Here is a 13499-nt window from a genome sequence, read left to right on the forward strand (position 1 = left end):
GAGAAAACGTAAAATTATTTTACAGAACACTGAAAAACCTAAGAAGCAACAAAAAAACGAAACTGAAACAAATAATGAACAAGGAAGGAACAATAACAAACGACGATAAGACAATAATGGAAAGATGGAGGGAACATTTTTAGCTGATACTGAATGGAAATCAAGCGAATACAACGGAGAAGGAAACACATAACAAGAGAGTATCCATGAGAAACACGGAAAATCCAGAAACTATAGAAAAAGAAGAACTGGAAAAAGCAATAAGAAAGATAAAGATTGGAAAAGCACCAGGAAGCGATGAAGTAGCACCAGAAATGATGAAATATATAGGAGTAAAAGCAAAAGAAAAATTGTTATACATATATAACCTAATATGGAAGAGAAAAGTAATACCCAGAGAATGGACAAATGCAGTAATTATACCTATATACAAGAAAGGAAACACAAGAGACTGTAGGAACTATAGAGGCATATCACTACTATGTGTAGCAGCAAAAGTATATGAAACCATAATAGAAAGGAAAATTAGAAAAGAAATAGAACATAAATTAGAGGACGTACAAAGTTGATTCAGGAAAGGACACAACACACAAGACCATATATTCACCATGCAACAAGTAATAGAAAAAGCCTTAAAGAAAAATAAAGAAATATATCTGAGCTTTATAGACATGGAAAAAGCATTCGACTCAGTCAAAAGAAAAGATATATGGGAAAGCCTAAAGAAGAAACAAGTAAGTGAAGAACTGATAGAAGCAACAAAGAGTATATACATGAAAACAACAAATACAGTAAGAATGTTAAATATACAGTCAGAACCATTTGAAACAACTCAAGGAGTTAGAAAAGGGGGAAGTCTCAGCCCACTGCTATTCATAAATGTAATATATGAGATAGTGAAAGAATGTAAGAAAACATTCAAAAAATACTGCATCGGTTGGAACAGAATGCAAATGATAAATGCTGAGATGTGTATATTTGAAGACGACATAGTATTAATTGCGGAAACTGCAGAAAAACTGAAATACAACTTGGAGAAATGGAACCTAGAAGCAAGCAAATACAACTTAAACGTAAACAAAGAGAAGACTCAGATAATGAAAATATCAAGGAAACGAGGGACGGAAGATCAAATAGAAGTAATGATAGACCAACAAAAAATAATACAGACAAATTCATACAAATACTTAGGAACAGTAATCAACAACAAAGGAGACATCGGGGACGATCTTAACAACAGAATGGAAAACACAGGAAAACTATTCCAAGCACTAAATAGAGGATTGCTTAATAACAAAGAAATATCAACAAAGACCAAGATGACAATATACAAAACAATATATAAACCTAGAGTGACATATGGAGCAGAAAATTGGATATTAAACAAAAAACATCAGAGCAGAATTCAGGCAGCAGAGATGAAATACCTCAGAAGAACGATCGGGGTAAAAAGAACTGATAGAATCAGAAATGAAGAAATAAGAGAAAGACTCAAAATCAAACCGATACTCGAGTCAATCAAGGAGAAAAAATTTGCATGGTTCGGACATCTAACCCGGATGGACAATAATAGACAAGTAAAAAGAGTGTGGGACGCCAAACCAATAGGGAAGAACAGAAGAGGAAGACCCATTAAAGAATGGAACAGTGACATCTCGCAGATACTGCAGAGTAAGGGTAAGACTTGGCATTAAGCAACACAGATGGCATCCAATAGGAAGGAATGGAGAAAGTACGTTAAGAGCTAGGACACCTCAGAAGACTGTCAAATATTGTAATTAATTGAATTGTATTTTAAACGGCCCAACGCCGAAAGGTACAAATGGGTTTACTGATTAAGTAAAGTAAAGTAGAATTCTGTAATAGTCCTCTTGAACGTTTCTTTTGCTAAGGGTCCGTTTAAAATTAACATGTATACTTTTTTACTTATCCTAAAATTATATTTATATTAAATAACGTTGGGCAACTGTTTTTGACTAGTAAAATATTTCACGTTTAACCAATTAAAAATATTTCCTTCAAAGGTTTTTATTTATTATCATCATCTGAGCCAGTTGCTTCAAATTCAAAAATTCCTTGTGTTCAATTTCAATTCTTTAGCAGATTGTAAGCAAATTTATCACCTTTTTTGTTTTTTCTTGCCATTCTAAAGATATTGTCGTATTCATGTATACTAAAAATATCTATTTTGTACTTGGCGGTTTCGATGGCACTTTGCATAGACCTCTGTCCATGTAGGAATGCCCACTCTCCATAAAAATTTGTTCAATAACATCAAGGGTTGGATGGCATTGAACAGTATGAAGCAATACAGCGGATATTTGAATGTTGGCTGGTTGTCCCGAAATTGGGTATTACACGTATCAGAGAAGATAGTTAAATGCATCACATTTTTTCTATTCTTTGTTAATGATTGTATTATAAAGTAACCAACAGGTGGTAATTTCACAGCTACCCCTTTTTCCACTTAATTCTGTCCAAAAATAACAAAATGCGTCATGGGGCAAAGCAGCTTCCTAAATTCTAAAATTGTAATAATAAAGCGAACTAATTTCAGATGTTGGAATTTGTAACACACTTTACGTATCACAGGAAATGGATATGAAAACATTGTCATCAGTTGCTCTCTGTTTGTCGGCTTCTTTTTCTTTAATTGCTGGATCTTTATTTTCTAAATGCATCTAATACTTTTGTTCCAGCTTTGTCCTCTCCTCTGAAGCGGTTTTTCATATTAACTGCTATAAACTAAGTAATATATTGATCTTTCTTTGGTTTGAAAAAGGAAAAATTATATTCCTTACAAAAGATTCGTCTGTAAGTAATGAGGCTTACTTATGGCATATTATTCCTTTGGCAATCTTCTGAAAAGATACCATGAATCTTTTTTATATTCAGATTTTTATCCAGGTAGAGCCTTTTTTTAACTTCCTTGTATAGTGACTGTCCATCACTGGGAAACTCTCAATATGATTTTTCACTCTTAATCTAATTTCTTTAGATGTTTTGTTGCACGGAATATGTTACCTCGATTATCTTCACCTCCATATTCCCCACTCTGACTTTTAAGTTGAAATGCATTGGTGATTGGCAAATTTGAAGAGTGTTACACAGAAAAATTTTGGTATAGTTGGATCTTGTTATTGTTACTTAAAAAGTAGTTTTTGCATTATTTCTTTGTTTGCTGTTATTGCCCTTTCTAGGTCTACGTATTTTCACTTCTTTAGACAAAATGTTCATTAATATAAAATCTCTTTGCCTGTTAAATTTTAAATTCCAGTAAGTACGACATAATTCAGTACGATCCTCCGGGGAAAATTGTTACTGCATTTATACCTGCAACGAGAGCAATCAATAGGTTTAGGTAGCTTTGGTGCCTGCGTTTTTCCTGTTCTGTTTTTATAAGGTAAACCTTAAATCTTTTTTTTCTTTCGATGTTTCTTTTCCAAAGCGCTGGTTCCACCTTACTCGTTTCTCTTCTGTTATTGGGTTTTCTCTTTTTTGACCTGCAATGTTTTCATCTACTATCAAATTTTGTTCTTTTTGTAGACTCACCTCCCTTTCCGAACTTACACTTTCATTGTCTGACAAAACGGGCGGTACATTTGTCCAAGTAGAAATACAAGATGTAATACATCTATTAGATGAGAGAATTAATTCCATACGAGAGAAGTATAAGGCGGAAGACTTTTTGAGTCGTCTTTTGTTAAATTTAAACATCATTATTCTTTTTGCATTTATACGTAAGCGGGATCAGCTTTCCTAATTACATTTTTCCATAAGTTTCTATCCTGTCATAGAAATACCAATCCCCTTTACCAATATGCCCTGCCTAAGCATCTCTTCCCAGGCCATCTTTGGTCTTCCCCACCGACTTTGATTATGCCGAACTACTTTCACCTAATGCTTTCTAATTTTGGCATCAATTGGTACCTTAGACTTCCACTAATAGAAAATTTTGGCATTAATTGCTATAATTTCTAGACTTTCTTTGTCCTTCTCTAAATGCTTTGGAGTTCCTGGATTTTCTTTCTCCTTCCATCCATGTTTCTTTCGGTCTTCCTCTCTTCTGTTTTTCTGTAGTTGCCCGCTGTATATGCCCGTACTATTCCCATGCATTTCCTAATTACATCCATTTCCGTAGATTCTATATTTCTTTGGTGTCTCTCTGTTAATCGTCACGTTTCAGATTCAAATAATAGCATACTTTTTACCAGAGTTTCAAACATATTAAGCTTTCTCTTATATTCTTTGCTACATTCTTGTTCCAAAGAATTCCTAAACCAAAGCATTCTATAGCTTTTTTGGCTTGAATTATTCTAATGTTTATTTCTTGGTTATCTGTGCTTTCTCGACTGAATATTGTTCGTACATATTTGTATTCAATAACAGTCCCCATCTTCCTGTTGTTATCTAGTACCAGATTTGCTTTGTCTATTCCAATCTCTCTTCCTTATCGTTTGGTGTGACGGCCTAACCATCTTCAAATTGTAGTGTATATTTCTTCTTCTTTAGGTACCGTCTCCTCTAAGGAGGTTGGTAATCATCACAGCTATTCAAGATAAGGTAAGCTAAGGTAACAAGTCGACGGAACTGCAATTATACCACTTTCTCAGATTGTTGAGCCAGGAGATGCGTCTTCTTGCAATACTTCGTTTTCCCTGTATTTTTCCCTGCATTATGGTTTATAGCAACACATATTTATCCCCTCTCATAACGTGACCGAGATATTGTAACTTTCTTATCTTAATCGTATTCATGATTTCCATTTCCTTTGTCATCTTTCTGAGGACTTCAACATTTGTTATTCGGTCTACCCAACTTATTTTTAATATTCTTTGGTAGGTCCACATTTCGAATGCTTTAAGCCGATCGCACACCTCTTTCTATAACGTCCAGGCCTTTACCCCATACAGCAGCACCGAAAACACATATGAACGTAATATTCTTATTTTAAGTTGTAAAATAAGGTCTCTACTGCATAATAGTTTTCTCATCTTATTAAATGTTGCTCTAGCTTGTCCAATTCTCATTTTTATTTCTTCTGTATACTCGTTATTTTCATTAATAATTGTACCAAGATATCTGTTTTTTTTTTTAATTTTTTTATTGGAACCCCTCTTATGTTTAAAATGTCTTGTTGTGTTTAAGTACGGAGGTTGAGGATCCCCATTTGGAGCCACATAGGTTTTAGACTTTATTATTTCGCGTTTTCCGTTTTGCTGCCTTTTTTTGTAGGTATTTTTTAAAACTGAATGTTCTGTCCAGAGTCACTCCAAGATATTTTGGTGTTAAGTTATGAGTGAGTAGTCTGTTTTCAGTGAACGGAGAATTTTTTCTACTAATTCTGTTATAGATTAAGCTGTTCCAACAGTTTATAGACACAGTTCAGCAGTGCAGTCGGTCGGTAATTTTGGGGCTGATTATTTGTCTTTCCTGGTTTTAATATGGCTACAATGGAGACCTTTTTAGGAAATGGGGGATTTCTCCTAATTTTAACATATCTGTATAGAAATCAGCTGGCCATTTCGTAGCATATTTGCCACAGTGGAGTAAAAATTCTGGATGGATTTTATCGGAGCCGGGTGCCTTTCCAGACTTAATTTCTGATATATATATATATATATATATATTTAGGGATTCTATAGTATTCACTGCCTTCCCTCGCTTAACCGTTTCCATCTCTCTCTGTTGTTCCATTCTCCATCGTTTAGTCCTCTCTTACTCATGGCGTCGTCTACTTCGTTCCTCCAGGATTTTCGGGGTCGTCCTCTTTTCCTCCTTCCTATGGGGCTCCATTCGGTTATTCTTTTTATCCATCTGCTGTCGCTAGCTCTTCTTACATGTCCATACCACTTTAGTCTTTTTTGTTCTATATATGTTAGTATGTCTGTTTCTATTGATGTTCTTTGCTTTATTTCGTCATTACTTCTCCTATCCATTCTTGTTACTCTGCAGCATCTTCGCAGGCATTCCATCTCTGTTGCTATTATCTTACTGCTGTTTTTCTTGTTTATGATCCAATTTTCGGCCCCATATGTCATAATACTTCGCACTAATGTTTTATAAATCTGCGTTTTTGTCTTCATATTTAGGTGTCTATCCCACCATACTGAGTTAAGTTGTCGGATTGCTGTTCTTGTTTGTCCTAATCTTTGTGTAATTTCTTCCTCTGTTGTTGCCTTTTTCGTGATTATGAACCCCAGGTATTTGAATTTATCCTTTCCTTTGATTGTTACGTTGTCATCAATCTGTAGATCTTCTATGTCTTCTTCACTTGTAGATAGGTACTCTGTTTTCGCGAGGTTAATATCTAGGCCAGCCTTGGTATATTCTTCTTGTAGTTTCTTCATCATGTAGCTGAGGTCGTCTTGATCTTGTGCAATCACTACTTGATCGTCTGCAAAACTTAACGTATATAGGTATTCGTTCCGTACCGGTACTCCCATGCCTTCGCATTTTCTTTTCCATGTAGTCAAGGCTTTCTCTAAGTATATTTTGAATAGGGTTGGAGATGTGGAACAACCCTGCAGGAGCCCTTTTGTTGTGGTGAAGTCTCCTATGATTCTTGTTCCCATTTTAATGGACACTTTATTTTCTTTATACAGAGCTTTTGTAGCTTCTATGAGTTCCGTCTGTATTTCTAATACTACTAAATTTCTGATAAATTACTACTACTATTACTACTACTTACTACTAATACTACTAAATTTTCTGATATTACTAAAATAATTTCTTCTGGAATAAACTCGTAAGAGTATTTAGATGTAGACGGGCATGCAGACTTTAGTATTTTTAGTTCTTGTTTTACTTTGGTGGTGTGATCACGGTCTTTAAGTGCTCTTGAGGTTGCTACAATGAGTTGGAGGCGACTCTGTTGAGAGCTATTGGTACTTTGTCTCTAGTTGGGAGTCTGCTACTATCAAGTTTTCTAAGTAAAGACCATGCTTTTCTGCTTGATTTACTAAAGTATAATTTTTTCACAGTTTCCATCCATTTTTGTCGTCTAGCTTGTAACGAAATTATTTTGCTTACCATAGGGTAAGAACATGGAGGTAGAAAAATTGGGGGCAGAAACTATGGGGGCGAAGATAAGGCAAGCAAAATAAACGCTACTAGTGCGAACGACACTCAGTTGGTTGTTAGAGAGCTGGGGTCGTGGATAAGTGAACGACAAGGGGTTGAGATTGGGGTAGCTACCAAAATATGAAACAAAGGGGTTACTTACGTAAATCTCCTGGACAAATGGGCAAAAAAAGACAAGAAGAAATACCTCTAGCTATTTAAAAGGGACGCCGCTTCGAGAAAACTTCCTGCTGAAGGAAAGAAAGTTTCTTCCTCCCTAAAAAGTAAAGATACAAAACAAAAATGGATCATTAAGTGTCTGTAGATCTTGTATATTCTCTGCAATTAGTATAATATCATCGGCATATCTGATATTGTTGATGGGTCTGCCGTTGACTTTTATTCCAATTGTTACATTTTCGAGTGATTTTTTAATTATTTCTTCCGAATATAGATTGAACAATAAGAGGGAGAGTATGCAACCTTGCCTCACGCCTTTTTTAATCTTTACTTTCTCCGAAAGTTCTTTGCCTGCCCTGACTTTTCTGTTTGGTTAAAGTAGAGGAGTTATTGTTCTTAAGTCTTTTTTGTCAATGTGTTTATCTTTATGTAACTGTATAAGACGGTTGTGTCAGACCTTATCGAACGCCTTATTATAATCAATAAAACAAACATAGAGTAGTTGGTTTACATCCATACATTTTGCATGAGGACGTTAAATCCAAATAATGCCTCTCGTGTACCACCCATGGCATTCCTAAATCCAAATTGGGTTTCAGTGATATCTTGTTCCACTTTTCTGTGGTGTAGTGTATATTGCCAGGCATTATTTAATTTTATTCCATGTTGGAGAAATGCAGGAATCTACACGTAGCCCTTTCGGCACAGCAAATCCAGGTGATAGGGTATTGCCTATTTTAATTCGAGATGTTGATCCATCTTTTAATCTTGTAAATTCTGGTAAAAATCTGGTAAATTTTGTAGAACCTTTTTGAGCATGTGATTTATATTGATGTCTGGAAGTACTTCTCAAAGTTTTGTTATTATGACTATATCGTAGGCCTTCTGTAGATCGATACAAGTTATGTGTACTTCTGAATAACATAATAATCATCTTAATTATTAGTGTGCATAGATAAATGGAAGTAGATAAAAGAACAAGAGGAGCCAATTTCGACATTATTTTTAGGAACTTTACAGCTCAATTTAATTTGCAAATAACTGCAAATTTTTATTAAATTAGCGTTTTAGTATATTAATTTTATAAAAAGCTAGTAAAAATGTTTTTTATAATCTCTCTTATGAAAATTTGAGGGTAAAATTTGATCCACGAGTTTACTACGTTATCAGTTATTTTTTGGTAAAAATCACTGTATATTATTCTTTATATAACGCTTTATGGCATGGCAAAATATAGCGATCTCTGAGCCGCAAGGCTTTGTTTGTCTTATTATATGTTTGTATAGGATTCTGTCTCGTTTTGGATTTATCCTATTATCAAAGGTTATCAATTTTGCTGACTTGAAATAAGTTACACTTTGTTACTTCCAATTCTTTATCCGGACGTTGTAGTTATAAGGGTTAAAAATATATTTTTTAAATTTCTTGTTCACGGTTAAACAGCAGTAATTTTATTACCTAAAATAGCATGATATTATACTAAACATAGAACTTAAATGGTCGCACACAGGACACGATTAAAATATGTTCTTTGGAACGAAAAATTACTACAATGAATACGCAGTGAACACACTTAAAAATATCTTTATAGTAATCAAATCAACTATATACACTCATGGACAAAAATATCGAATATTTTGGAATTTTCTAATATTTGTTTTTTCAAAATAAATTCTGGTCCATCAAGTAGTTTATTGTGAAATAGAGTTTATTTTAATAATGTTTAATGACTCATTTTAAGTTTTTATGCGGAGAAAATTGCAAAAAAAAATAAATGCTTAATATTAGGTAAATGAGGTTATTTTACTCTAAATTTAAATGCTAGTTGAAATTGCTTAAATAAGTCCCTTTAACTGGAAGAAGTGGATGATCAGTAATGAGTATTCACCCTCAAGCTCTTATGACTTCTTGCACCCTTCTCGGCATGCTTGCAAGTAAATTTTGGACATATCCATAGGAAATTGAATTCCATTCATACTGTGCAGCAGGCCGAAGCTGCTCTATCGTATTTGAAACGAGATTTCTTTGTGGTATGTGGCGTTTTAGGTGATCCCACATGTGCTCTATTGGATTTAAATCCGGGCTAAACAGTGGGCAATTCAATCTTCGAATTGGGACCTCATCAAGATAATTAGTCACTATGGCAGAGGCATGTGGTCGAGCATTATCGTGCATTAACATGAATCGTTCATATCCAATGTAACCAACATATGGCAAAACATGATCTTGCACGATTTTTTAAACGTAAGAGTCACCAGTCATCCGTCCAATCACTTTCACCATTACTGTGCGTACCTCCCAACTAATACCTTCCCAAAGAATTATGCCACCACCTATAAAACTAATGGTCTGGGCGAGATTGCAGCTGGCGAATCGATCTCCAACTCTCCTGTAGACGTGTTTTTGACCATCTGGCTTACATAATAGGATGTGTTCTTGCAAATTCTGAACGACGAGCGTTATGATTTTGGAGAAGACGTGGAACTTTGGCGGGACACCTGAGCTTTAAGTTTGCATCTTTTAATCTTCGTCTAATTGTTTCTGAACTCATATTAACTTGTCTAACATTTAATAGCTCATTTCTGAGGTGCATCGATGTTAATGAACGATTTCGTGTAGAATTAAGAACCACAAAACGGTCATCAATTGCAGTTGTGCAACTTGGGCGTCCTTAACCAGGCCTTCGTACAAAATATCCTGTTTCGCGACATCTTTTTAAAATATTAGAAACTGTAGATTGACTTCTCCTAAGACCTCGTGCGATATCTTTTTGTAAATAGCCTTCCTCGTACAAAATTACAATCTGTGTTACTTGGACTTCATCGCAGTGTCGAATTGGTGGCGTATTTGTTTTAAACTTAATTAAATCAAAACAATATTTAATTAAAATTAATAAATTAAACTAAAAATAACCGAATTATTATGATTTTTCCTTTACGCGAAGAAGGTTTTTTATGATAAAATCTACAAATAACACTAACCGCTGCATAAACGTTAAAATAAACGTCAAAATATTTCAAACCAGTTGAGTACGTCATCCTATTATGTAAGTATCATCAATAATCTAAAATTATTTTGAAATAATAGTGACTACAAAAAAAAATTGGAAAATTCAAAAATATTCGATATTTTTCGACGATAGAACGTCTTTCGACGTTGTCCGATGCCTAGCTTATTTATTCCTATTTCGGAGCTCCAAAGTATAGCAGCCAATTGTTCATCTAGTTTGTGTTGCCCTTTTCTTTATTTCCTCATCGTCTTTTCCCGTTCTATCCAAGATTACTCCCAGGTACGTGTATTCACTACAGGATGTAATTTGTTCATTATTCTCCAGTTCGATATTGGATAACTCACCTCCTATGGGTAGGTATTTAGTTTTTTCCACATTTATTTCCAAGCCCCACTGGTCATACTCCTCCTTTAGTTTCCTTGCCATATACTCTAGATCGCCTTTATCATTAGCTATGATGACTTGGTCATCAGCAAATTGTAAGGTATATAAACAAACCTCTCCGAGGTCTATACCCATACCGTGATATTTACGTTTCCACTGATTTAGTGCTTTTGCAACATATATCTTGAACAACGTTGGTGAAATACAGCATCTTTGGCGCAGATCCTTGTTAATGATGAACTTTTTAGATAGTCTGTTGCCAATTTTTACTTGTGATGTAGAATTTTCATATAGATTTTTTAAAGCTTTGATAGAGTGTAGCTAATGTAAGTTTTTTGTAGTGATTTCCACAATTTAGTCACAGGAATGGTGTCGTATGCTTTACGGAGGTCAACAAACATGAGATGGGTCTCTTGATTGGTTGCTAATTTTTTTTCGATTAGTTGTTTTAGACAGAAGACATTATCTGTGCAAGTCCTTCCGGTGCAGAAACCGGCCTGTTCTTCTTCTTCTTGTTCCCTACACTCTATCTCAATGAGATTTCTAAGAATGCGTTCGTACACCTAGCTTAGTGTACTAGTTACCGATATTCCTCTATAATTTGAGCAATCCAACTTATTTCCTTTTTTATGGATGGAAGAAATATAAGCTACCTTCCACAGACTGGGTGGTGTGACACCGTTTATATATTTGTTCATACACCAAGTAAGTGCTAGAAAGAGTTTATCAGTGCCACATTTTATTAATTCGGCTGGAATGTTTTCTGGGCCAGGAGCTCTACCATTTTTTAGTTCAGTTACAGCTTTCTTCACCATATCAACTCCCACTACTATCTCTTCGCCTTCAACGAATACTTCCGTTGGTGATTGTGTGGTATATTCTGCTCTACTTTCGGTTAGCAAATTCTCGTAGTGTTCTTTCCATTTTTCTGTTGGGAACTGAGTATTTCTTTCTGTGTTCTTTATTTTGTATAAAAGTTTCCATGTCTCTGAACACTTTCTTCCGCCTATGTAAGTGTTGATGTCTTGGCATTTCCTATCCCACATTTCTTTTTTTGCTGCTATTACTACTCTTCGTGTTGTTCTTCGTAAATTCAGATATTTGTCTCTGTCTACTTGATGTTTAGTACTTAGCCAACGTGCGTACGCTTTCTTTTTCTCTATTATTAGGTTTTGTATGTCTTCGGTCCACCATAGCTCTTTACTGTGTCGTTGGGATTTTAAACCAAGCGCTTCTTTTGCGGCTGTTTGCACGCTGTCTATTATATTTTTATACACTTCTTCCACGGATACATTTTCGATTATGTCTACTAATTTTTCATTTAGTCTTCGTTGATATAGTGTTCTCGTACTTTCATGTTGTAAGCTCTCCAAGTTGTAATTTGTTGTGTTAACAACTTCTGTGTCTTCAGGTGGTTCTTTGGTTTTCTTGGATCTAAACGGAAAAACTATTTCGGACTTTACCATAAAGTGATCCGAATCACATGATACTCCTCTATATACTCTTGTGTCCATTACGTGTAATGTTGTATTTTGTTTTGTAATCACGCAATCTATGATCGATTTTAAATTTCTGGTTACTTGGATCCATGTATATTTGTGTATCTCCTTGTGTTTAAAAAAACCGTTTGTTATTTTTAGCTGATGGTTTTCGCAAATTTGAATTATTCTTTCACCATTGTAATTTTGGGTTATTTCTCCATGCGGACCTACCACTTTGTTGTTTACCTTCTGCCCGACTCTACTATTCAGATCTCCTGCTATGATTACTTTCTAGTACTTCTAATTTTAATAATTTCGTCATTGATTTTCTCAACGAATTCGTCTTTAACAGCATACAAATCAAAAATAAACAAGAATTATTCTAATCAATTGTTTTGTTAAAATATAGATTTTTAATTTTTTTTTAGTCGTGTATTCAAGGTGATCACTTAACACTAGACAACTGTCTATTTAAAGACCAAGATATCTGATATACCTAGTTGACAAATACAACATACAAGTTATTTAAATTTAGGTTTTTTTATTTGTACTTATCATGACTTAATCACTTAGTCTTAATCACATTCAATTATATTGAGTATTACATTCATTCTACGAATAGCAACATTTATATCACTACTATAACAAGCTAACAAAGTATCATCTGCAAACAGATTCACAAAATCACAATCAATGTATGGCTTCCTTCGCCCTACTTAAAACTTCACTTTTATACCAAGGTATATACATCCAATTCGCTATGTGGAAGTTCGGAAGAGCGACACCTAGTGTCATAGATAAGCGAAATTATTAGCACTTTTAATATATTACTCGTATGTAAATTTAAAATAAAATCGAACTAAACTTGTTTATATAACATAATATAATTTAATTTGTATCAATATTTACCTTCGAAAATTTTTTAAAGAAGTTTTAATAGTACCTATATTACGTAATTTTTTATTTCATTTTCAAAAAAATCTGGACAATGTAATTCTATCTACAAAACAAAAATTTTTTTTTGGAAAAATAGTTTATTATATACAAAAATGTTGTTGTGAAAGATATGTTACATTGCGCATCAAAGGGACAAACTCAGGTGAAAGGTGATAAAGCAGTTATTACTTTTGTTTAAACAAAGATGTACACCACATTTAGAACATTTTATAAAGGAGACTTACAGGTTAGGTGACCAATGGAGCCAATCCTGATCTTTTGGAGGTATAAAACTTACAGTTGCCGATTTGTTTCTTTTTTTGTAACAGTTTCTCAATGCTTTGATCAGAAGGTCTTCCTTGTTTCAATGAAAAATTAATACTGTTAGCCTTGCATAAACATTGGGCTATCTCAGCCCGAAATTAGGGCTGAGTTAAACATTTCTT

At 34.3% G+C, this 13499-nt stretch overlaps 2 protein-coding genes across 2 annotated transcripts; both read right to left on the reverse strand.

Annotated features, from left to right (window-relative positions):
• Window positions 1-10459: 10459 nt before the first annotated feature.
• On the reverse strand, window positions 10460-10771 carry LOC140444274 (uncharacterized). Its single transcript, XM_072536022.1, has one exon. It carries the CDS (start codon window positions 10769-10771, stop codon window positions 10460-10462), a length of 312 nt encoding a protein of 103 aa, XP_072392123.1.
• A 428-nt stretch (window positions 10772-11199) lies between these two features.
• On the reverse strand, window positions 11200-12150 carry LOC140444275 (uncharacterized). The gene has a single exon (XM_072536023.1). The coding sequence runs from the start codon at window positions 12148-12150 to the stop codon at window positions 11200-11202; it is 951 nt and encodes a 316-aa protein (XP_072392124.1).
• Between the last annotated feature and the right edge of the window lie 1349 nt (window positions 12151-13499).

The sequence above is a fragment of the Diabrotica undecimpunctata genome, chromosome 6 (genome assembly GCF_040954645.1).
Source record: "Diabrotica undecimpunctata isolate CICGRU chromosome 6, icDiaUnde3, whole genome shotgun sequence".
NCBI lineage: Eukaryota > Metazoa > Arthropoda > Insecta > Coleoptera > Chrysomelidae > Diabrotica > Diabrotica undecimpunctata.

Bases quoted from the DNA above. Each gene is read 5' to 3' on its own strand.
- LOC140444274 (XM_072536022.1), bottom strand. From the start codon at position 10,771: ATGGGTATAGACCTCGGAGAGGTTTGTTTATATACCTTACAATTTGCT.
- LOC140444275 (XM_072536023.1), bottom strand. From the start codon at position 12,150: ATGGACACAAGAGTATATAGAGGAGTATCATGTGATTCGGATCACTTT.